The sequence below is a fragment of the Harpia harpyja genome, chromosome 12 (assembly GCF_026419915.1).
Source record: "Harpia harpyja isolate bHarHar1 chromosome 12, bHarHar1 primary haplotype, whole genome shotgun sequence".
Taxonomy (NCBI): domain Eukaryota; kingdom Metazoa; phylum Chordata; class Aves; order Accipitriformes; family Accipitridae; genus Harpia; species Harpia harpyja.
The window spans coordinates 17,565,481-17,591,216 of NC_068951.1; the positions used below are offsets into that span (position 1 = coordinate 17,565,481).

At 41.5% G+C, this 25,736-nt stretch overlaps 2 protein-coding genes and 1 long non-coding RNA gene across 14 annotated transcripts in view; 1 reads left to right on the forward strand and 2 right to left on the reverse strand.

The window, feature by feature from the left end:
- Positions 1-11,447, forward strand: part of PCCB (propionyl-CoA carboxylase subunit beta) — a 28,849-nt gene extending 17,402 nt beyond the window's left edge. For both annotated transcript variants that reach the window (XM_052804008.1, XM_052804009.1), the window contains exons 9-15: positions 329-410; positions 2,580-2,703; positions 4,079-4,186; positions 8,428-8,528; positions 9,685-9,783; positions 10,008-10,101; positions 11,170-11,447. In XM_052804008.1, coding sequence (XP_052659968.1) covers positions 329-410; positions 2,580-2,703; positions 4,079-4,186; positions 8,428-8,528; positions 9,685-9,783; positions 10,008-10,101; positions 11,170-11,291 — 730 coding nt within the window. In that variant the 3' untranslated portion in view covers positions 11,292-11,447. The remainder of the gene's footprint in view (positions 1-328; positions 411-2,579; positions 2,704-4,078; positions 4,187-8,427; positions 8,529-9,684; positions 9,784-10,007; positions 10,102-11,169) is intronic.
- A 918-nt stretch (positions 11,448-12,365) lies between these two features.
- LOC128149146 (uncharacterized) lies at positions 12,366-13,515 on the reverse strand. Its single transcript, XR_008237549.1, has 3 exons — positions 13,342-13,515; positions 13,050-13,223; positions 12,366-12,476 (listed from the first exon to the last, which is right to left on the reverse strand). It is a non-coding gene; the product is annotated as an uncharacterized LOC128149146 (long non-coding RNA).
- Positions 13,516-14,553: 1,038 nt separating this feature from the next.
- Positions 14,554-25,736, reverse strand: part of STAG1 (stromal antigen 1) — a 207,162-nt gene continuing 195,979 nt past the window's right edge. For all 11 annotated transcript variants that reach the window (XM_052804003.1, XM_052804002.1, XM_052803998.1 and 8 more), the window contains 5 exons: positions 22,238-22,409; positions 19,190-19,300; positions 18,234-18,348; positions 16,428-16,508; positions 14,554-16,334 (listed from right to left, as the gene is read on the reverse strand). In XM_052804003.1, the coding sequence (XP_052659963.1) occupies positions 16,311-16,334; positions 16,428-16,508; positions 18,234-18,348; positions 19,190-19,300; positions 22,238-22,409 (503 nt within the window). In that variant the 3' untranslated portion in view covers positions 14,554-16,310. The remainder of the gene's footprint in view (positions 16,335-16,427; positions 16,509-18,233; positions 18,349-19,189; positions 19,301-22,237; positions 22,410-25,736) is intronic.

Consider the following 25,736-nt stretch of genomic DNA (forward strand, 5'->3'; position numbering starts at 1 on the left):
CTGCCGATACTCTGCCTGTGTCATGTTGGGCTCTTCTAGTTAAAGAGGTGAAGTAGTATTTCCAGGAGATGGTTCCATAAGCAGAGGTGCCTGTAGAAGAGATGTCTCCTTCAGGAAGAGGTTGGCCAGGCTTTTGTCCTCCTGGCCTATGAGGGCTGAGTGGCCTGAGGCACAGCTGGCAGAGACGAAGAAGCCTGTTTCTTTTCCCCATACTTGGGAAGCAGTTACCATCAAGTCTCTGAGAGGTGGAATTGTTTACCTGCATTTTTGGTCTTGGTGTTCATCTGATCTGTAAACATTGCTGCTCACGCTTACTTATTTTCTGCAGTGACCGTTTGGTTCCTGAGCTGGACATGCTTGTCCCAATTGAATCTACTAAAGCCTACGATATGCTGGATATCATACACTCTGTAAGTCTGCTAGTGTGAGCATTGTTGAGATTAATACGGATATGTTATATTCTGTGTGTAAATAACTGAAAGAAACCAATAGAATGGCACTGAAGATATTTTTTTTTTTTTTTTTTTGTCTTCACAAGTCACTCTTTTTACCTGTGTAGTAGCTGTGAATAAAGGGACAACAACAACTGCAGAAAAAAAGATTTTAGCAGATCAAAGGAATCCTAGGATTTGTTTTCAGGATACATCATCTTATGCTGTATGGATAACTGTACAGATGAAGGATACTGTAAATCAGTTTTCTCTCTGGGGTCGAAATCCCTTGTCTTGAGTTCTATCACTTGCCCCCCTCCCTGCACCTTGCTACTACTGTCTTGAATTCTGTCACTTTTTTATAAAAGGTAATAAACTATATAGATGCATTCAAAGATTTACCCATCTCTATTTAGTCTAAGAGACAGTTACGTACACGGACAGTACAAGAATATTTTTTTTAATTACAAGTCAAGCACTCGGAAGCTTGGAAACTCCAATGTTAAAGTTTCATTAAGTGAGGCAGATCTCCTGGGAGGGTGGCAGGGAAGGAAACATCTTACTGTTTTTTAAAAAAACTGAAAGCTAATATTGCAATGTATAAATAATGGAGGTCTTATTAAAGCAGCATAGGCAGTGCTGGTAATTCTCTCACCTAACTTTGAGTACTTCACTCTTCCAGTTTTAACAACTCAATACATTACAAGTGCTTGGGCAGAGAACACGGTTGTAAAAGCAGTTTTATCACATGAAACTGTTACAGCCCCCTGTAGAGCACCCTGAGGGGCTGAATTTTGAATATTAAAATGTCCACCTGCTGCTTCTCCCCCTCAGATGTTGAATGGCAGATGACCCAGGGTTCTGAGGTAGATGATGAAGCTAGGAATAACTCCATTTCACAGGCCGCACATACAAATGGGGGGAGTTCAGCTGTGTTTGTAGGACCTTTACAAATGTCTCCTTTCACTATTTTATTTCACTGTCTGTCCCCGCACACTCATTCAGCTAACACATTTCAGTTTGCAGCTGGCTGCATTTAGCCTCATTTTAGTGGAGAAACCAAGCTCAGGATGTTTTTAATCTCTGGATTCTTCCATTCTGAGTTTCAGTACTCCCTGTTCCAAGTTAAAAGGTGGCATTTAAAAAAAAAATTAAGTGAATTAGGGAAAGAAGCCCCAAACCCTCCCACAGACTTTGAGACGTATTAAGGAAAGAAATAAAACTACTTTAATAATACTTTGATTTTTCACAACTTTTCATTTGCCTCAGTCTCAGAAATGATTGGCAAACTGCAATCTGTATAGGCAAAGTTATCATAAACAGTTGAAAACAAGGAATTCTAGTAGAAAACACTAGGCAGCCATGTATAGGTGTCGCTACTGCTCCATGTATAATTATGATCTCTTTTGAACATGTGAATTTTGATACTGCTTTATACACCAGTGGATGTCACTTTGCAGAGCACAGGCTGGAACGTCAACCCCAGAGAGAAGTGCAGCTACCAAGGGTTCGTGGTTCCGGATAGCTGTGTTTGATGTAGTGCCTGTATTCCTCTACTGCAGATCAGAGCGTTCCTCCGTTCTCTGCTGTACGCGCCGTCAGTGACTTTGGGGGAGGTGGATGCAGCAGAGCGTGCTGGATTGGCCTCTGTTAATAAAGTGCTCTGAACTTGCAAAGAAATAAGAGTATCTATTAAACGTGTCATGGAGAGTTTCTGAGCTCCATGAAGGACTGTTTGCTTTTTATCCCTGGAAATTGTTCCTTAAAAGTGTAGTCTGCCAATAATTAAGTTGCGAGAAAGAAGTTCTGAACATCTGATCTGAAGTTTTAATTTGTTATAAGCTAGCAAAAAAGGCTCATGGCGGAGGAAATGTCATAAAGATGTTTTCTGATGGAATGCTTAAGTGGCAGTTTTGATAATGAGTGTAGCACTAGTTAATTCCTGGAATGAAGGCTGCAAAGATGACTAAAAGGTTTCTTTCTTCCTTTTTATTTTTATTTATTTTTTTTTAAAATGCTGCAAATTCTGAAATGTTTTAGAAGTTCTGATACTAACATAACTGATTTTGTGTTTGCCTGTGTATATAAATACACATATATATATATGTCTGTCCTCATAAGGGCTCTGCCTAATTCTCACCCTCGCAGATTGCTGATGAAAGGGAATTCTTCGAGATCATGCCTTCCTATGCCAGAAACATTGTTGTTGGATTTGCCAGGATGAATGGACGAACTGTTGGGATAGTGGGCAACCAACCCAAAGTAGCATCAGGTTTGTACGAGTCCAGTGTGAAACTTTTTAACAGTGTTTGTGCCTCCTCTCTGTTTTGTCTTTTTTTTTTTTTTTTTTTTCTTCATGCTTTGTAAGGCTGTCTGGCTATGGGATTAACTGTTTATGTTTTGTATGGCCCTTCCACTCACTTATACTCACTATGTTTTTTTCTACCACGTTCTTTGTCTTGAATCTTACTGTAATGCAGTTGTGACATTGTAAAACTAACTGAAAACCAGTTAATTTCTTTAGTGAATCAACAAGGTGATCTTGCTCACAGGTAAGTAGACTGCTGTATCCAGCACAAGAGGAGTGGTAGGAACATACAAACAGGGTGGGAAGAAGACCACCACTTACTTGGCAGCAGCCTGCAATTAAGTGAATTAAGCATAATATGGAAGCTGCATACTTACTTCCCCAGCATTAAAATGCCTAAAACTCTTCAGTAGGTGAAGTAACTTTTTTTTTTGTCAACTTGCAGAACAATGCAAAGCTTTCAGATATACAAGTGTGGGTCTCTTGACCTCAAATAATTTAGATACGAAGGTACAACATGTAGCTGTAGTTAAGATCACCCTTTTTAACTGTTAAGGGATTTTGCTTTCTCTCCTTAACCAGGTAATTTCTGAAGTGACTTTCACCAATCAGAACTTTCAGTGTTGCTCCTTGTTTTCAATTTTTGTGCCTTTTTGTTTGGGAAGATGCAATGACCCAGTATGATGTTTTATTCTTTTGTAATCTTTATAAGATATGACTATCAAGACAGGCAGCAGGTTTTAATATTACTTTAGTCTTCATTTGATATTCTCAATTTTAACAGAGATTTTTACTGTTTCACATAGATGCTTTCACACAAAATGTGTTCCAGTTTAATATAATAGCACATAATATAATTCTAAATGGCACTGAAACAGAGCAGAAAGACTTTGCAGTGTGTTAACCAAAAATGCTCATCTTTCTCAAAATATTAGTGAACCATTTAATATTGGTTTTGGTTTTTTTTAAATGGAGAACTCTGTAGCCTTTCAATACAACTGATCTGAAAAATATCAATAAAGAGAAAATTACAGAAAAATATTTTAAATTACAAGAATATAATTAAACTGCTAGTTTTTAGGATAGAAAGTCTCTGTACACAGCGGTCAGAAAAATGAAATGAGTGTCTGTTACATGTAGCTTGTACTCTAATCTTAGTTCTAAACCAGCAAAACTTCATGGCAGATTATTTCCACATTATCTGCAGATAAGCTTTTTTGTTTTGTTTTAAGATGACAATACAGCTAAAATAAAAGTGTGATTTTGAGGTTGCCATGAATTACGGCCACTGGTAGATCATTGGAATTGTTAACACCTTACTCTGTTTTCTTAATTTTAGGGTGCTTAGACATAAATTCCTCTGTGAAAGGAGCCCGCTTTGTTCGGTTCTGTGATGCTTTCAACATACCACTGATTACTTTTGTGGATGTTCCTGGATTTTTGCCAGGTATGCCTTGCCATTATATTTCAGATCGCTGCAGGGTGGTGGTGTTAAAAACCCATTTTAAAAACTCTGTGAGAACACCTTTACTGTAGTAGCCTTCAATGAGCCAGGTTTTGAAATCCCACTTTTTGGGACTCTGTATTCTAAGTACAGTAATCATCTCAAAAGGATACTGAAATATGCAAGAAATTGCAGGAAAATGAAGTAAGTACCTAACTATGCCACTAATGTTGCAGTTGGTGTCTTGTGAGATCACAAAGCTTTGCTGGACTTCCCTGAGGAGAGGGCCAGTTCATGCAGTAAGTCAGTGCTGAGATGTTCAGCAGTCTGATAGAGATGCTGGGATGACCAGTTTGCCAGGGCCACGTGTGTGTGTGTGTATCACACTCTGGAAAGCTCTGTCCTACTGTCTGGGATCCCAGCGCAAGTGCAAAGCTGTGACTGTGGCCTGTCCAAGAAAAAAACCCATGTTCTCTGGAGATGCTGCCCTTGCCACTGTTTGCTTTATTATAATGAGACTCTGTATCCCTTTAAATGCTCAGCTGTTCTGTTCAGATGCTGTTTTATTTATATGCCTATATGCTGGTTTGTGTGGTACCAGAAGGCCCTGCAAAGACTGTGGCTTCCGGAGAGGCAGTGGCACGCGCTCCAACAGGCTGTTTCCAAGCACGGGAGCGAGAGCGTTAGCACTGCTGATTCCCCTGTGGGCAGGGAGGCCACTGGGCAGGCAGCACTAGGAGTGGCAGCTGAGGGCACCATGAAGATGCATTCCAACAAATCTGCTCCGCACTGGAGTTACTGAACTCATACAGGCCCAGGTTGCTATCCAGGCTTTGCTGCAGCAAGAGAAACTGCCTCATCCGCCAGCTTCATCTGCTGTACTTAATGCCCAAATGTGTAAAAGGATGAAGCTATAGGGGAATAAAAAAATATGTCCTTGGTTGCCAGTGATGTAGTTACACACAAACCCCCTCTCTGTACCTTTGAAAGCTAGGTTCCTTCATGCTCCAAGGCGTTTTTTCAGATAAAGATGCCCATGATTTAGAAGCTTTGGGTAAATCAGTAAGGAAAGGTCTGAGATTAGACAGCATAGACTCTATGAGCTGTTAATGTTAAAATGACGTATTAGAAAACAGGTTGTGAGAGGAATATGAATGTTATACTGATAAACATGCTCAGTTTTTCATACAACTGAACATAAAGTTAAAACTGTTGTATGAACCAAGGTTTACAAAGCCTCTACAGCTATCAAAGCATCAAAATGTCACTAGTCAACATTCCAGTTCTTATTTTAATACTATGTATTTGTATTGGTTTTGTGTGGCAAGGTTTTGGTAGCGGGTGGGGTTACAGGGGTGGCTTCTGTAAGAAGCTGCTGGAAGCTTCCCCTGTGTTCGACAGAGCCCATACCAGCCGGCTCTAAGACGGACCCGCCGCCGGCCAAGGCCGAGCCAATCAGCGATAGTGGTAACGCCTCTGTGATAACATTTTTAAGAAGGAAAAAAGTTGGGACGGCGGTATTCGGCAGCCGGAGAGAGGAGTGAGAACATGTAAGAGAAACAACCCTGCGGACACCAAGGTCAGTGAAGAAGGAGGGGGAGGAGATGCTCCAGGCGCCGGAGCAGAGATTCCCCTGCAGCCCGTGGTGAAGACCGTGGTGAGGCAGGCTGTCCCCCTGCAGCCCATGGAGGTCCACGGTGGAGCAGATATCCACCTGCAGCCCGTGGAGGACCCCACACTGGAGCAGGTGGGTTCCCGAAGGAGGCTGTGACCCCGTGGGAACCCCGTGCTGGAGCAGGCTCCTGGCAGGACCTGCGGATCTGTGGAGAGAGGAGCCCACAGAGCAGGTTTTCTGGCAGGACTTGTGACCCCATGGGGGGCCCACGCTGGAGCAGTCTGTGCCTGAAGGACTGCACACCATGGAAAGGACCCATGCTGGAGCAGTTCGTGAAGAACTGCAGCCCGTGGGAAGGACCCACGTTGGAGAAGTTCGTGGAGGACTGTCTCCCGTGGGTGGGACCCCACGCTGGAGCAGGGGAAGAGTGTGATGAGTCCTCCCCCTGAGGAGGATGAAGCGGCAGAAAATAACGTGTGATGAACTGACCGTAAACCCCATCCCCGTCCCCCTGTGCCGCTGGGGGGGTGGTAGAGAATCCGGGAGTGAAGTTGTGCCCGGGAAGAAGGGAGGGGTGGAGGGAAGGTGTTCTGAGATTTGGTTTTATTTCTCATTACCCTACTCCGGTTGATTTGTAATAAATCAAGTTAATTTTTCCCCAAACTGAGTCTGTTTTGCCTGTGACGGTAATTGGTGAGTGATCTCTCCTATCATTATCTCGACCCACAAGCTCTTTGTTATATTTTCTCTCCCCTGTCCAGTTGAGAAGGAGGGGGAGTGATAGAACAGCTCTGGTGGGCACCTGGCATCCAGCCAGGGTTAACCCATCACAGGTGTGTTTTAACAAGGCAATACAGAGGCATCAACAGAACCTCCCTCTTCTCTCTTGCCCTCTCTCCTTTCTCTCCTGTTGTAGACAGACCCTCCTTGTCTGACGTGGACCAAGCAGCAGCTTAGATCACTTCAGGGGCCACTACAGGAATCTAGATTTGGAAAGTTGCTGAGAATTCAAGAACAAAGCTATTTCCATATAGCCAATGAAAAGTAGTAACTTAATATTGCATAACTGAATGTTGGTTTGAAAGTAGATAACTGGAGGGTAAATAGAAGTAGAGGAAGCTGGAGAGGAGATCTGAGGCTTAATAGTGATCCTAAACTGTTGTATTTTAAGGAGTTTGGCAACATTAGCATTAGAAATTTCAGATTAAGTAGTAAATTCTGAGGGTGTTGATCACCTCATTTCCCTGTTCAGTAGAGGAGTCTGTCACACTGGCTTACAGGTGTATGAAACATTTCACAGTGTTAGTGACCCAAACACTTTAAATAGCCCCCAATGTAATAGGTGTGCACAGAGATGACATTTAAGGCATTCATATCCAGTAGCTGGATAAAAACACACATTTAAAACAAGTCTGGGACTGAATCTATGGCCAGAAAAGAGTTCATGTTAGTTGGCCATGAGTGACAGTGTAAATAGTTCAAGTAACAGTTGAACTGAGCTTGCTACTGTGTTCTAAGTGTGAATTAGAAACAGAGGCTGTGACTAGATCAGAGGGTCTGTGAGTGCTCCCCAGCTGCTGGGTCTAGGCCGAGCATCCCAGCTGTGGTCAGACTGCTTCTTGGGATAAGAAGATGTGGCTGTTTGACTGCTGCTGCTGGGAAGGTTCTGCAGGCTTGACAAGTCCCACTGGCTGGAGGGCAATGCAAGAACCAAAGGTGAAATTGCTGCTGAGAACAGACATTTGTAAGTGTAGGCATAAATTACTAGACACTCAAATTACACAAGGGGAAGCATTACAGTCAAGCCACCAAACAGAGTACCAAATAAGTTATTAAAAAAAACCCTCACAAAAGAGCTTTTACTTAACCTCTTAGAGTACTTTTAATTGATTTTTTTTTTTTTTTTTTAAATCTAAGATATTATCTCAGATGCTGAAAGCAAAAGTCAGTAGGTGGATAAACTGCTAGAAAGCAATTGTGGAGTTATATCCAGTGGTCTGAAATTCAGAAATCCTATAAATACAGTCTGTGGGATTGCTGTTTCCCAGTCAAGTCAGCTGGGCTTGTGTTTGGGACAGAGCTGTGTTGAACATCCTGTAACATGGATGACTTGCATTCGTATCTGCTGCATATGACCGTTCTCCAGAAGCACCTGCTGTGAGAATCCTTATAGGGGAATTCATCCTCTGTCTTTTAAGGTCCATCACCTTGGGCTTGCTTGGAGGAAGACTAGGATAAGTCTTCGGTACGGTAGCCAAGCTGCCTTTCAGTACAGTCTAGAAAAAAAGGGAGTTTGAAAGAGCAGGGTTCTGGGGAAGTAAATTGAGGTTGTGTTCTTTCACTGCTAGTCACATTTGGAGTCTTGAAAATGATGTAACTGTATTTTGTTCCTAGGAAGATACCATCTGGTGAGTGTTACTGTTCTGTGACCTTATATACAAATATACACTGCTTTTGGTGAGAGATTTTTCATAGAGTTGTTCAGCATCTTAAGGAGAACATGGCCTAGCTATTAACAGTTCTGGTTGTTGTTAGGTTTGCTGTGGGTAATGGATGACGACAATTGCCAAACTGCATATGGGGTTTTTGTGAATTCCCTGGAGTGAAAACGATTTTTTGTCATTTGTAGGTACAGCTCAGGAGTATGGTGGAATCATACGTCACGGTGCGAAACTACTGTTTGCCTTTGCAGAGGCAACTGTGCCTAAAATTACTATCATCACCAGAAAGGTAACTTGGCACAATTACATGGTGTTCTTTCAGAGTTCCTGTTTTCACTAGTAGCAATTTTAGTTATCCATCTGTCCCACTTCTGCTTTCTATCGTTTTCACATCTCCATTTGTCCCATCTGGTAACACCTCTGTGTTGGGTTACAAGAGGCCATTTCTTTTATTCTCAGACTACTGCCTCAGTTCCTCCATTCCTTTTGTCTCTGCACTCCTCTGAAATCGCATGTTCCTGCTCTCTGCTTTCTCCCCAGAATGCCTTCAGTCAAGTGTTTGTCCTGTCTCACAGAGGACATGCTACCTGCCTGCACACAGCTAATCCTTGCGGTCTTCTTTCCCTATTCCAATACCGGTGCTGATTTTGTCTGTCTTCTGCTGTGTCTGCAGATTTAACGCTCGTGTGGTTTCTCTTCTTCCATATACTTCTACTATCGTCTACTTAATTTTCTTCCCTTCTCTTTTTTTATAAGGTACTGACCACCATGCTGCCATAAGCTCTGGGGACCTTTGGGGTCCTAAAAGGCTTAGCTTTTTTTTCCTTTCTGGTCTGCCCCTCCTGCTTGTTTTTCTGAAAGGCTTTTGACTTATCACAGCAAAAAGAAAAAAAGAACTTTCCCTCTTTCTGTCCCTTTTCAGAAGAATCAGAGAAGGCATATTACCATCCTTTAATTCCCAAGCTTGCAGCCTTGCTGTAGTTTTCAGTAATGCCTTGAAACGGACTGTGCTGCGGTTTGCTCTGCAGTATCTGTTCATCACTGCTCTCTGGACCACTTCCAGTACCAGAGTGGAGCACTGCAGAGTCCGAGCGCTGCGTTCCCTGGCCAGGAGATTCCAGAAGCATGCTGACTGGTTTGTTTGTGTGTGTGTGTGGGCTGCAGGTTGAGGCCTGCTGTGCCAGATACACAATTCCTCTCTACCTGCCATCAAGAATGGTCTTGGTTACCACCAGCCCCCTTCCTTGCTTTTTTATGGTTCTAGCTGCAGAGGCTTGGTCTAGTCTTAGGAGATTGTTGCAGCAAAATGGAGATGCTTCTGCTCTTTCAGGTAAAATTTAGCCTCGCTTGCCTGTCTTTGGAATAGTAGAAGCTGCAAGAGGAAGGTAGGCTATTGCTGCTGTGAGGTCACTGCACACTAATTAATCCCTTGGTTTTTGTTCCAGGCCTATGGGGGTGCCTATGATGTGATGAGTTCAAAGCATTTAAGAGGAGATGCAAATTATGCCTGGCCTACTGCAGAGGTGGCAGTGATGGGTGCAAAGGTAAATCCAGGCTGACGCTCATGCTGGTGCACAGCAGCCATCAGCGCCTTTATAGTGCCACAGAGGCGGCCTAGCAAGATGAGGACAAGTGGTATTTTCTCTGAAGCAGCTTACCTGAATGCACATTTGTATACTGTGGGGGTGGGAAGGGGCTGGTAAAGCAGACCGCCTTCCTCTGTACGGACTGAATTACTGTCACCAACCTGCAGACTTGATCTTTCTAGGGTGCTGTCCAGATCATTTTCAGAGGTAAAGAGGCAGATGCAGAGGCAGAATATGTGGATAAGTTTGCAAACCCCTTTCCTGCCGCCATGAGAGGTATGGTTATCTCGCACATTGTGTTCTCCGAGTTTGCCATTGCACGTAGATAAATTTGTAGCTGCTAATGAGTAAGTTATTTAGGCAAGACGTTTGTATCTGAATCAGAAAGGTGATGCTTAACCATAGCTTGTGCCTGTGATGGAAAAACACATGTAGACAAAAAACATCTTCAGAAGGAAAGAGGCTGGTGAGATGTGGGGACTGCACTGAAAAGCATCTTTTCAATTTTGTAGATACTAGAAAGCATCTCAAAACTCAGCCTTTTCCTTAAAAGTACAGGTGCTCGTCCTAGATGCAAACCAGTGGCCTTAAGAAAGGGTCAGTCTAGTTCAGTTCAGTGATGTTCCCCAGGACTCTTCAGGGTGAATTTTTCTACTGTTTCTACTTCTAAATTTTACTTCCAGCTTTAAAGCGTTAACTGTGCTCTAGAAGGCAGCTCTGTAGGCTCTGGAGTCAGCTCCCTCTGTTTCCAGTTTCTGTCCTCCGAACTCTGTTGATTGGTTTTGTACTTTGTTTAAATCCCGTTAATAGTGCCACAGAGCTGGGAAGACTTAGCCAAGCTGTTTTCCCACCACCACAAACAATATGTACAGTATTGCTCCCTCTGGTTTTGCAGTAGGCTATCTAATACTGCTGTTTGAGCCAGAAAAACCAGATTCCTGCATGTGCAAAGTCAAGGGATGTCTCTTCTAATCAACATTTCTGAACCTTTAAATTGGACTGATAGTAGCAGATGGAAGGAAAGGGTATGTCTAAAACTTTGCAGTAACAGGTGCAGTACTCAGTGAGTAAAGCCCCCTCAACATTTTTTGGCTTGCTAACTTTTGCAAAAATTAAAAAAGCAAATGTTTCTAATTTAAAAACTATTGACACAGGAATATTTCCTTTTCAGGCTATTTTAAATTATTTTTTTAAGTTAATTGGTAACTTGTGAACTCTTTATTCCAAATATTGTTTTGATTTTTCTAATTTACATTATAACCTAGATATAGAGAAGGCTGAGAGGCAAACACTTCATGGTTGATCAGGGGAAGGTTTTTCTTTTTTTTTTTTTTTTTTTTACAGGGTTTGTTGATGATATCATCCAACCTTCGACCACCCGTGTGCGCATCTGCCATGACCTAGATGTGCTGGCTAGTAAAACACAGTCCAGTCCCTGGAAGAAACATGCTAATATCCCGCTGTGAGTGTAAGGAGGGCCTTGGCCGTGCTGGAACACATAGCTGTATTCTGACCACAAATACTCTGTGTTTAGGTGGAGGTCTGCTTTGCAGTGGAAGTATTTCTTTTCATTTTGATTTTGCTAACAACCATCAATAAATCATAGTACATATCTCATTTAATTTGGGGTCTTACCCATTCATCTCTATAAACCCTTTTTGGTGGTTTAATAATCAACACAACCTGCAATGCCTGCTGCAGGTGAGCTGTTACCAATTGCTCAAGGTCAAATGCTCCCTTGGCTCCTTCATTCCCTAGGCCCTGGGGGGTGGCTCAGACAGGCAGAGCTGCAGCCACCTCACACTGCTGAGAAGTCAGACTCCTGTGGGGCTCAAGTCTAGCCCTGGGTCCACCTTTGGAGTCAGACTCTACTTCCTGCACCACAGACTCAAAGGGAGAAAAATCCTGAGCTTGGATTTCAGCGCACTGGAATCCAGGCTTTGCCGATCTCAGACTAACCTGTTCTGTTCTTCTGCTAGACTGGCCCAAGTTGAAACTTTTATGTGCTGACTGCAGCAACGCTGGGTCTCAGGTTGGTATCGGTGACCTCCAGGCTGTAGGCACAGGTAGGAGAGAGAAGATGGAGGCAGCCTCCCCTTGAAGGGCAAGAGACAATGCACCCAAATGGGAAAAAAGGGCATTCTGGTGGGACATAAAAATTATTCTCCCTGAGCGTTGGGGGGCTTTTCTCCCTCAGCAGAGGGTTGAAATAGAGACCTCCAGAGGCCCCTTCCAGCCTAATTTTTTCTGTGATTATTTGCCAGACTTGCAAGGAACGACTGCAGTAGGTGTTACTGCTGATCAGCCCTGGGCCCTGTGCTCATGCTGCTCATTAGAAGCTGCATTTTAACTACAGCCCCAGAAGGCAGCAAGTAATGGCTACTGTCATGTTTAGCACTACTGCAAACAGCTGCCAAGCACGTGAAGTCCTGTACCGACCTGTCTGTTCTAAGTAACCTCAGTAATTAATGGCACTGTAATATGAGACAGAGAACTACCTTACCTGCACACTGCAGCTGCTTCTGTTCACTCCTGGAGCACGTGCCTGAAGTGGAAGAAAGATAAGATGGCAACTTTCCAGGTAGCATCCCTTCCCAGGTCAGTGCAGCTGGTGCCCTAGTGAGTACAGCCATGGAGCTTGGAGCCTGTACCTGGGGCAGGGGGAAAAAAAAAAAAAGGCCACAACTAAAAATCAGCTGAAAACACAGTACAGAAGGAACATTTCAAGTACAAGTCCCAGCTCCACAGGTTTTTGTAATAAAAAAACAGCTAGAGGCAGTGCATTCAGGTTACAGATGCACCATCTACCCTGGCTGCACACACATTTACGCTACCTGCGTGAATGTACCTGGTTGTATCTCAGCAGAAACACTCTCTCTGAGCAGGTGCCCTTACCTGCTGCTGCAGGGAACAGAGCTGGCTGCAACGACAAGGGAAGGTAAACTGAAATGTTACTATGTTGGGTGTCATTGCCCTGAAGTGAGTTCTTAGTTAACTGCGAGAAAAGGTGTAGTCAAGTGTTGGTAAGGACCAAGAGGATTTTTCAAAGGTAATTAGTAGCTGAGAGAGTGGCTGGTGGCTGTCCCAAGTTCAGAGGCAAAAGCTGGGTTAAGTGAAGCAATATGCACAGTTTCTTCAGCCTGCCCAGAGTCAGGAGGAGACACTAAATGAGAAACCCAATTGTCACTGTCACAAAGAAAAAAGTACCTTTCTTGTTTCCTAACCTCATTAGTTCTATAGACTTCCTCCTCTCTTCTGTGCATTGCCAGCACAAGAATTTGGCTTTTACATCATCTCTATGTCCAAACAGTCAGTTGCTCTACCAGCACAATGCTTTGGAAACACACTGGAAAGCTGATCTGACCATGCTACTCAAGATTCTCTTGAATTCCAGTCACCTGCAGAAACAATAGATATAAAATAAAATCCTTTCAACAGAGAGCGGCCCTTGCACTTAGAAGCATGACAAGTTAGTTACTGTGTTCCACAGTGCATTGGGAGTTGAGTGTAACTTACAGGCAGCTGGAGATTCAGCGTTCGGTCTGTGTCTCGGGAGCAGTCCTAGAGTGCAGTTCAGACCTTGAATCCTATCCCTGCTCCTCATATGCTGCATCTTGTTACTTTTTCTGACTCAGATGATTTTTCTTTAGGAAGTGGGCCAGATGATAAGTCAGTCAGTTTTCTTTAGTGCTACAGAGATGAAATCATTCATGGATTGGACAAAAATAGCACCTTTCTCTCTGAGACATGGGAATAATAAAAGGATGTTTTGTTTCAGGAATCTGTAAAACTTCATTTAGCCCAGCTGGTTGTTAGACCTTCCAAGCCTTTACCACTTCCATTTCTTCCCACGTGGTCCAGTTCACTTCAGATATACAGGGCAGGAGAGTGAAATTTTTCTCAAAATTTGTGACAGTTCAAACAATTTTCAAAATGTAACTCTCCCAACTTGTGTGATGACTTATCAGATTTACAGCAACCTCACAATGAAACCTCCCAGATCAACCAAAAACATACCACAGTGGAGGGAAAAAAACCAACAAAAGCCAAGACGGGGTTTTCCTTTGCTCTGAGGCTGAATGGGTAAGGAAGGTAGCTGTAACGGAATCTAGTTGTGAAGCCTGGACTACATGAGAACTACCTTTCAGTATTTCCTTTGGCTACTAATAAATGGGATGACAAGATGTGATGGTGCAAACGAGCATTTAAAAGAAAGGTATAGTGAAGAGGGTGCTCATCATACTCATGATTTTGAATAGTTTATTAAATGAAAGGTGAAGCATCAGTTTTAAATTGTACAAAAGGAAAAAAAAAAACCTCATATTGTAAATGTACAATTTACAGAATTACTAGCAAAACCAATCAAGGAGACACTCATAATACAAAAACCTATTGACTGCAAACTGAACTGGAAACCCATTGCAGGTACCGTGATAATAAATGTTTGTTATACAGTATTCTACAATGTTAAATTAGGAATCAGTTTTCCACACAGAGGACTGTGAAGCACAAGGTTCGTCTGAGACTATGACTCAAACCAGGCAGCATTTATTATGCTACTATGCTCACAGAATAATTGTGACGACAATTTAATGCAGCCATTCCTGCCCACCCCTGTTACTTTTGGGGTGGACAGAAGAGGAAGGGAGGTAACATTCCAGCTACTTCTCAGGTTTTATACATTACCCAACTGACATCTGAAAAATGCCTGAATTACCTAGTCAAACATTTTTGGCAACCATGTTTGAGAACTGCACATGTTGTAAGAAACAAACCTCAGCTGAGTGAAATGCTGGTTTGTTTTTAAAATCAGATTCTTTTCCCTCCCAGCAAGTAAGCACTGGGTGTTAATGTTGGTTTGTTTTTCAATAAGCTCGTAACAGAAAAAAAGCTCCGTGATTATTTTGCAGTTGCTAAAAAAAAGCACCTCTAAAATGGCTGTGCTCCAAGTGGGTCAATCTGCTTTGTATCTCAAATGCTAATATTAGAATGCAGAAAGGAAGATTAACATTTGGGGGCTGATTCTTAAGAGACAGTAGAGTCAGTGCAAGTTGTGGATGGCCAGCACCTCCAATATCAGGCCAGTCTTAACCAAGTAGCAGCTACTAGGCAGAGTCATAAAATCGAAGCGTAATGAAATTCCAAATTATTGAAGACATTGAAAAATCTCTTATTACAATGAATTAGCTGAGAATGCTTTGGGGTTTTGGGGGTTTTTTTGATGTTTTTAACTTTTTTGAAAAATCATATTTTTTTTTTCCAAAGAATTATTCTTAATATGCACAGTTAACACTGAAAATGTAGCTGTATTCCATTGTAAGCTTAAGAACTTCACCATCTAAGCACAAATTTCTATGCAGCACATACAGTAATTCTAACTGGCAAAATTAATTTACAAAAATAGCGAAAAAGGGTATTTATGGCATGGAAAGTAGACTTTTTTATGGTACAGTTAAAATTGCTTTTAGTATGCTAAAGTGATTCCTTTCCCCCACCCTTGAATTATTTTTTTTTTAATAGGAAAGTTGCTGTTTATGTACCTTGGGTTGGCAGGGCTTGAAGTAGGTAGTAAAAACAGCAAAGTGATTACTTGAGAACCATTTGTGTGTTTTACTGAGAATACTTTATTTGCTGGTATAAGTTGCTAAAAATGCACAGAGCAAGTACCAATAGAAAATTTACTGTTTTTGTGTCCCCATGTGCTATATAAAATGAACGTTACACAGCATCTGTTGGAAAAGTGGCTTCATGGACATCTCTTACTTTATGTCCCATTATAAATAAAAATAAATCTTCTCGAGTATAAAATCTGGGTTTATCATATCAGAATCTGAAATTTTTTGGCAGAGATGCACATCATTAGAACTCTAACCTCTTCTATAAGAGTGTTCTTCTCAATGCCTATGAGAGGATATAAGCGTACCATAATGTTAATCAAATCCAGTGTGTTCAAAAACACTTTTCTGTAGCCAGAATGACCTGCTTATAGCATCATTGCTAGTCAATGGCTGATAGGCATAGGTTTAATAAAAATGGCTAGCTTTTAAAACATAAAAAGGCAAATGTTAAAACTGTTTTAAATTGTACAGCAGAAAAATAAAGTTAAAAAGTTCTGTTTTCACTCAATGTTGTTTTCAGAAAACATATGTAGAACAGTGTTTATTTTGACAGCTGTCTTAACAATTTAAAACTTCCTCCTCATCCAGAAAAAAAAAAAAAATCTGTATTAGGACAGTCAAGAACAGGGATACAAATGATTTTTTAGGTCAGCCCTTTTGAGGTGACTGGATTGGCCAACATTCCTTTGTGTCATTAAGAAGTTCCTCTTCTTTCTGTCACTATAAAAAGGGATTGACCTCAATCATTTGGTTAAAAATCAAACCGTATCACATCAAAAATGTGGTTTTCGTACAAGCTATCACAGTATATAGGCCTCTAGCTCTAAACAATAGAGTTCCAAATTTGTAAAATGTCTTCACCAGACTTCAGAACATAGGCATTCCAAATCCCTAGAAAAATGATTTAAAACATTAATTAATTGGGTGTAATGATAATCAAAAAGAACCTCAGATAAACAGGAAACAATACTAGTAAAGCCTTACTGAATCATCCTCAATGATAGCTGCGGAGTCAAAGAAGTCTGGCCTCAGTTCAGCCCGTTCTCGACGGTTTCTTGAAGGTGGCTAAAAAGAGGAGTCAGCCATTTTAGAACATCCCATCCGTTACCTGGCTGTAAAGGATTTGTGTGGCTCTACAGCTAATGGGTACTAACATGGTTACCTGTTCCTTTACAGAGCAGCTTTGCATGGATTTTTGTGAAAGCTCCGATACAAATGGAGGTCCTGACATAGATGGGCACTTCTTAAATTCACATTTTGTTTAAGGAATGGGCTAAAAGCTGAGGGATTCTAAAGTCAGTTTAAGTCTGTGCTCATAGCTAAGGGCTTGCTTAAGGCTCTTGCTGACTTAATGATGTTCTTGTATTAGGACTGTAGGCCAGACGGCATAAAAACTGTCTTTATGCTCTTAAGTTTATAGTGCAACTCCAGCTCTGACATGGTCAAAAAATGTCATAGTATTTCTGAGGATTAAACCTTTTGTGTTGTCCTTCCCTAGGAACATAAGAGTAAATGTGAGCTTCACTGGCTTCATCAATTCCTTCATTTCCTTGCCTTGGATTACCAGTAAAAGAGAGATTTTTACTTACTTGATAATCACTTGAATGCTAGTAATAACCTCAGTATTCAGCAGCAGTAACTGCATTATTGCCTAAATTTTCTTTCCGAGACATTATAGCCCAGTCCTAAAGTAACCTATGCCTTATTGTTTGGGTATGAAAGGAGAAATAGAAAAGCATAAAAACGGTGAAGTGTACAATGCAAACTGATCCTTTTTCCCATTTTACAAGGAAAGCATTCATTCGGAACGGAGAGGCTAGGAAGGTTTTAACCTCTACAAAGCAAATCCTGCCTGTAGTCAGTACATTACCATGAAAGGACCCAAGGTTGCCATCTGATGATATGACCTGTTTGGGAGCAATTCCACTGTCAGGTATCGCCTCACACCTGCCCACTACTGCCTGCTCTCCCGTCCACTGTCCCAGCACAACTCTGTGTATGGCTATAAACTAACCAGACCTTGATTAAGGATCCCCTTAAGGTCCACCCACCTCCCAGAAATCAAAGCAACCAGAGAACAGAAAAAGAGAAGCAACTTGGCTGTATCAGCTTGACCATGGTGTGGCTGCAAAAAGAGCTGTGTCAGCAAAAGAGTGAGTGATGGCTGTGACGCTGGCACAGGGAAGGCAACACCATCTAGAATACCTTTAGATGATACCGTTTCCAAACTCTTCAAAACGTCAACTAACAACTGGAATCAAACATTGGTACAGATCTTGGAGAGTCCATTTGTACTCCATGAGGCCAAGCAGGCAGCTTTGTGCAATTTTCGGATGGGGTGAGCTGGTCTCAGCTCTGTCCCCAACCAGCACTCCTGCCCTTGGCTGACTGCACGGTGAGTCAGATCAGCTACTTCAGCGCTCCTCTAAAAGGGCTGCACTGACACACCTGATTGATGATTGATATGCTGTACATCATAACCTGATTCTCACAGGCTGACAACTCCCAGGTGCACGATGGTGCTCCAGACACTTGCTACTGCCCGAGTCCAGAATATTAGAGGAAGAGTGCTAAGCAATGCTCCTTGTGTTTCTATTAAAAAAAAATAATCAATTGGGCCCGAGTCTGCAGCTGTAGCTTCTAGCGAGTATTTGGATCATTTCCGCTCTTTCACATTCAGACAACAGGAAATCGGGCTCAAAATTTTGGAAATTTTTGTTTGCGCTTCCAAAATTCCTTTTAAATTATTTTTCATCTGTTTTAAACTTGCTATTAATAAGATTTACTGACCAGATCAATGACCATTGTGTCCTCAAATTCTTCGTTCATATCCTCTAGCTGACCTCGTGAGGACATCATTACATCTTCAAAGATGGGCTCAGCGTCATCTTCCATTAGACCTCGTCTGATTAAATAAAGAGAACGAAAAAGTCATTTCCAGGCATTTAAATTTCCCAACCATGATCTTGGTCATTAAAAAGAAAGCACAAATCCTATCCCTTAATGCCCTCACATAAAACCTTAAGTTGAGAGTAAAGCCAGCACGCTTTCTAGAACGTAAACTGGAAGAAAATCTTATGTAAAAACAAACCTAACTCTTGCAGAGGCCAAAGCAGGAAGTCCTCTGTAATATCATTATAAACAGCAATTAAATTTGTCCCTAACAAGAAAAGGGCAATAATCTCACTGTGTTTGCTTGCCCTTTTACAAAAAGGAGTTACACTGTTTGCCAGAATCCCTGGTAAATCCCAGGAAATCCAGCAGTGAATCCAAGACCAGTTTCTAACACTGTAAGGACCTGATCTCACTGAAGACTCTGGCCCCCATCCTGAAAAGTCCTTATGCACTGAAAGACTTGCTTGGATCGGCACCAGAGCACGTAGCACCTTGTACAACAGAACGCTTCAGCATTCATCCACGCATGTTCCCTCCATTAGCTGCCCAGTGGGACACCTTGGCAAAAGATGATGTGGTTGAAAGAAGCATAAACGGGTTCATGGGAAGACTGGACAACAACTTGGAAGAGTTCATGGGGAATTACTTAACAGACAAATCGTGGAAACCCCCTGAAATGGGAACAGTTGAAGGCTGTTCCAACATTACAAAGCTGTTATTCTGCCTTCATTAACAAGCATTAAAATGTCACAGAAATTACAGGCAACAGCCCAGAAAAGGTAGCATTTAAAATGCAGCATTGTCATCTAAAATGGTTCTGATCTGGAGACGAGGATGCTCTGAACACTTACACTGCATGCCTTACGCCAGTTCTCCCTTTCATGTAGTTCATTCCTGTCCTGTCCTTTCGATTTAAATCTTCTAGCTTCTGTTGGCCCAACCAAGATATCTGCATCTGGGGACTAACAAACACAAAGCAGCATTATGACTTAACAATTTTGAGTTGGCTATTTTTAGACAGTATCTCCTCAAGTTTTGTGTCTGACCATGCTTCAGATTAAGATACTTAAATCGCATCCATCATTGTACACGTCTTCTGGATTCCCTTCCACAACTTGTCTCACTGTATGTGCACAAAAAAAGCGCCATTAATTGTTGTAATAAAACCAGCTGCATCAAATGCTAACATCACTCATTCATTAGTGTGACATGCACCTGAAGTGGGAGCACTTCTAAAATTCGTTTTATTAAATCCTACTTCACTGTCTTAGATCAGGCAAAATATGAGCAAGAACAAATCCAAATGAATAACTGACACACATTTTAAAACAAAAATGTCACACAACACAAAAAACAGATTGCTTTTAAATACATACCCTGATCGACTTAAGTGTCCAGTAACTTATCCTCATGTATGTACCTTAAAGGCTGTACTTTTTATACCACTTAAATCCAGTAGTAGACAGCAATGCATTTGCTATGATTTGTGCATTGCAGCACAAGGAAATAGCAGTAAACTGAGTGCAGCTCTTCAAGAGCAACACCAGTTTTTATTTTAGTGTGCAGTCTTGTACCCCAATAAGATTGACATAATAAACTGACATAACCCATGTGGAAACAACCTAGAACGCAATATTCTTCTGGACATGGATTAACCCCATTAGTTCAGCAACTGACTGCTCTGTATTTATTTTATGTTTTCGCTCTCCTAAGCTGACCTGTAGGAAATGTGTGTGGCAGCTGAAAGGAAAGGATTCTCCACTGTCTGTTCACGCTGTGAACTTCTGTGTGGAATCCAACTCCTTGAAAGTAACAGAGAGGAGAGTGATGCTATCTGCCTCTGCTCAACAGTTCTCTGCTCGCAGCATTCATCTGAGATAGGCGAAACAGAGGTTCAAACCCAGGGTGAAAAGCCTGGTTCAACTTCCCCCCTGACCCCCACCCCAGAAGAGGGGAAGGTTCTCCCACAGCTTAAGGCAGTGCCTCCTTGTCAGGCTCAGGAGTAAAAACACGGTGACTGTCCCATTTTCCATAACTAATTAAATGTTCACAGAGAGATATTTAGCTTAGTAATAGGTGAGATCAGAGAGGGTCAAAAAGAAAGTTCTGCTTCAGCAATTTCCTTTGTTTTTACTGCAGAGTAGAAAAATTTTAAGGAGAAATCGAGCGCCACATCATCTTCCTTATAAATCTGGGAAGTTATGGCAACACCTGGGGAGGCAGGAGATGGGGAGGCAAATCCCTGACCAGAACAGCAAGTAAGAGACACGAATGCAGACCTCACATGCCGTGGGACCAAGGTGAAAAGATGTTCTGGGACTGACGTGAACAGGGGCTCTTCCTCGGCTGTGCTTTCTTGGTAGCCAGCTAGCATCCCCTGCCCACCTGAACTGTGTAGGTGAGGAAATCCACGCCCAGGCTCGCCTTGCGTTCGCCCATTTACATGCCTGTTTACACCTCCTTCCTTCCAGACAGCACCAGCTGGGAACACTTAAGCCCATCTTAGGCCTTTGGGCAGGACCACACGTATCCCCACCTGCAGCATGAAGCAGCCTAGCCAGCCTGCCACCCTGTCTCTTATGGTGATGTTACATGGTTAATATGGGGAAAGAAAGTTGGCTGAACTCATTTATCGAAATGCCAAATATTATGTGGTCCAAAAATTAATAGGTATTTGTAGCCAGCTGAGCTGCAATTATCTCTTGTGGTGGGCACTGGTTACTGGATCATATCAAGGTTTAATTGGTTGCACTGCTGATGCCTGTGCAAGTTACACAAGCAAGGGAGAAGAATAGGTTATGCTTTCAAAAGAGTAAATTTCTTTAGAAGTTGCTCAGATTTTTTGAGTGCCTATGGTCACAAATTGGCAAACTTAATAGCTTATATGTACAACATGGTGGTATACATATATCCTTGTCACTTCAGACTGGAGAACATTTTACCTTCCCAGGCAAAATCACCATTACTAATTACTTCTGTTTAGAGAACACTATGATTACAGAATGCAGGATGAAGCAGTAAAGTTTAGGATCGAGCAGGGTGAGGGCACATCAGGGAAGACTGGGAAGCTGGGGAACGTGGATCAAGAAAAGCATGATGGACAAAAGCTGGAGGAAAACCAAGAGGCATAATGTGGCTATTTTATGCTATACTACACTGGTAGAAACCTGATTCATCTGGCCAGCATAATATGACTTTTCTATACAGGTAAATCAGATCAGTACATTTGGCTATAAAAGTTATAAAAATAGTCTCCAAAACAGATATTGTTATTCTGTATCTTCAAATTAATAGAAATAGCACATAATAGCATTCTCTGAAGACTTTCTATTCTTAAACTACTGACAGATAATAACCAACATTTTTTCCCTCTAAATGGAGGTGATAAAATGGGAGTTGTGTGACAAAAAGTATATATAATTTAGGGCAAAATAAAATTGCCTGCAGGCAATTACCCCAGGAACAGGAATTACTAGCTCAGCAGCTGGAATTGGATTGAAGAGTTAATTTACAAGAAATCAGTTAGGATGTCTGGAGAACATGTACTGTACTATGACACAGGGCAGAGGGAAAGAAAAGAGAACATCTAACAGGTCTTTTAGAGGAACAGTTCAATGCAACCTGGGGGCACAAACACTAGGAAGATTTCACCATAATTGCACAGTTATGCTACTAGAGAATTTTAACATAAGGAATTTCTACCATGATTTTACTACAACATGTTTTTCCTGGGAAGTGAAAATAATCGAAGTATTGCTGAGCTATAGCCAAGACACTTCCAGTTGTTTTTGCAAATAACCACTACATATATGGAGCCACAGACTAAGACTACCTGTATAAATAATATGCAACTCCTTTGCCTGGCTCACTGTATTTGATACTAAAATTCCAACACTTACTTGTGTAAAAAATCTTGTTCAGATCCCTGCTCCGACTCGTGCTCCTGGATCTGCTCTCCCATTTGTCTAGTGTTCTCCCTCAAGACAGTTGAGGTGAGCTGTGGTGCTTGCAGTGTCCCTGGAGTATGTATGTTTTCATTCCTGTTCAGCCATGAGCCTTCTAGACTCTCATCTAGAAAAATAACATTAAAATTACTGACGCATTTCTGATACTATGCAGTGCAGTATTACCGCCTTCAGGATTTGTTCAGCCAACTCACTGAATGAATACCTTACATGAGTAACGGGAGCCTTCCATCTGCTGACACACTTCGATAGAGTTAATTTTAGTTGCAGCACCTTCTCCAGATCTGTATTTTCAACAGTTTAGTATCTTTTAAAACAAGCGTGCTTTTAAGAGATTAACTGGGTAAATGCTTGAAACGGTAAGTCTTTCAGCTCTAATTTGATTTTGTGTTCTTTCAAGGAAGGATTACTAGCAGCTATTCCCAGCAATAGCAACAATTTAAAGTAGAATACTTAACAAATAAACAAAAATCATTGGAAACAAATACCATATTGCAGCACTACCTGAATTGCTGGGTATCTTGCACACATATAACAAAGATAATTCCCAATTAATGAGCTTACAATCTAAATATAAGACTATTAATCTCATAGGTATACAGCAACCAAGATATAGTTAAACACGAAGATGAGGGTGGAGCATAAAACCCAAATCTGGTCAACATAGATCTTTAGAAACTTCAGTCAGAACCATTTCAGTGGAGTACAGAGGGGGCATTTTAAGTAAGAGAAGTGGTCTGGCTGGTGTGAACTCTAAATAATAACTTGATCAGACAGCATATTCAGAGTTTAGAGCAAGAGGAGGAATGAAGGTGGGAAGGTGACTGAAGGTGTACGTGGGACGCTGTGCTCCTATTGCGAAGGGAGCAAACCAGAGAGGAAGGAAGAGGCGGGACTTGAGGAGAATGTGATAGAGCAGACAAGTGCGTAGGCAAGAGACATGTAGAAAAAAACAGAAGTTGCTGGAGTGAGTGAAAGACAGGGGAGATGACAAGAGAGGAGAAGACAAGATCACAGATATACTAACAGAAAGAAATGTGTGGTGAGAAAGCAGATGGGGATCTCAATGGATCTTGTAATTTTTCCTACGCCTTTTATTACCCTTTGGGCATAAAAGTTGTCTAAAAATTTGCCTATTTATTCCTGAACTTACCTTTGAACCCTTTTTATGTTAGGGATTTTTTTTGTTTTAATCCCATTCATGTTTGATTTCCTTAAGGCACTGTGAAGAAATGTCACAGAGCAGATTTACTTTCAGTAGCAACAAAGAATGTTCTCCAACCCAGACAGTCTGTTGAACCCAATATATGCGGGATTTAGGTGAGAAAGGAACCACAGGCGACTAGTTTTGGTTCTTTGATGCTAGGATAGTTTCTGTAGCGACCTTGCCCTTGTTTTAGTTCCTTTAGAGTAGAAATTAAAGAAAAAAAAAAAGTCTTAGTAGGATTTAAAGAGAGGTCCAACTTTGTAACTGTACTGCCAGATTAAGATTAAAGCTAGGAATTCTGGAGGAGTTATAAAAAGATGTAAAGATAAAAAAACAAAAAAGATTTGTGTACATACTATGTATAGACCATCAGTTAATTTGTTTGTAAGACTGGTTCTTCATAGCTGAAGTTATACAGATGACTGAACAGTAAGTACTTATTTCTGAGGATCAAATCTCTGATTATTTCATGAGCTCATTATTGGTACATATAAAATAAGACCTTGCTTGTGCAGAAATCTGTCTTCCCATGAAAAATACAGACAACCTGGCTCCAGGTTTTCTTGGCTTTCCTTTTTCCAAGATTCGAAAGGAAGTGTACTTAGGGCATAACACAATCAGTAATGCACATCAAGAAGCATCCAAAAATTAAGTACGTGGCATCCTTCCAACTGCTTATGTTATTGTGAGGGGTTTTTTAACATATGGTATCAAATGTCCTTTATTAACACATATCTAAAATAAGACTTTTGGTGCTTGCATTGCATATCCTTCGATGTAAGGAAAGGCCACAGAGCTTGTGTTGCTGCTGTCATTAGAGAGCACTTGCTGGTTACTTTTCAGTTCTATCATCTTACCAGGCAGTCAAATTCTACAGTGAAGGCATCTATGAAGGAAAAGACAGTTATACTGTTATGGGCTAAAACATCCATCCTGGACCTATATATACTGAGGCTGTACAGCAAAGCATTCATGAGTAATGAAGGTCTGTGTAGTGATCTAGGAATTTAAGGAAGGAAGAAAGGAGAAGGGAATCACTTCCTAACCAGTGTTCTTTGAAACGCGTTGTCCTTGAATGTTATACTGTGACCCAGAGCTGTATTTGTAGTATTGAAAGGACATGCCCATACCCCACCTACAAGAGCACCCCAGGAGAGGCAGTGTTCATCAGTCGTTTTCTGGCCACAGATTACTAACGGGGGAATTTGGGGTTACAGGAGTGAACAGTGACAGCCCACTCTGCCTAAGGCAAGATAAATCCTGGGTGTCTTCTGATGACACGGTGTTGGTAGAACGTAAACAGACCCTCATACCCTCTGTAGATGTCAGAATCCTGTCAGACCCACAGTGAGTCTTGGCATAGTCTATATTGCACCTAGATGATCTCCCAGTGGAAACTGCTGTACAGTCAGATCTTTCAGGAACTGAACCACCATGGATTTGGCCTACATCATTTTAAGTGAGTTATGTTCGTGGAAAATTCAGGACCACTGCTGTTGCAAAGAAAGGGGGTATTCAAATCAAAAGTGTGGCAAATCCATTCTCCCTTCCATTCATTGTTGAAAGAGGAGGACACAAAAGAGCATGAGGTAAACAATGCCTAAAAACTATGTCATAAGACTGAGACTTGCCTTACAGGGAAGCAAAGACATTACTACACTTCCCAGGAAAAAAAAAAAAAGGATATTGGTAGAATACAATAAAATAGAATGAAAATAGTAGCAAGAGAAAAGAAAAAAATATCAGCAGTTGAGTTCTGTGAAAATCATAGCATCCAGAAGGAAGCAAAACAGTGTCTGAAGAAAGGAAGCAGTATTTTGTCTACCTAAACTTTAGGCTGGCTATAAGAAACTGAAGGACTTGGTGCACACGTATTGCTCAAAGTAAGCTGTAGTGGAGAATGGACCTGATTGTAGATGTGCATATGGACAAACTTTTGAATAAAATTTTGGGAAATTGCTGTATATTCAGGCAAATTGGCATTAGATTCCTCACTGAGGAGTTACTATTGTAGTTACTGACCTTGGAAGAATCCCTGAAGTTTAAAGATCCCACTTACACCTACTCTGTAGTGAAACAGTAAATTTATATTCACAAAAGTGCACACTGCATCATACAGATTAACCAGGATCAGATGCAATCTTGTAAGAAATTTGCTATCATAGCCAAATTCCTGATGAACATGCCTGAAGTCACAGAAAGAGTAAATACAAACACTGGATATCA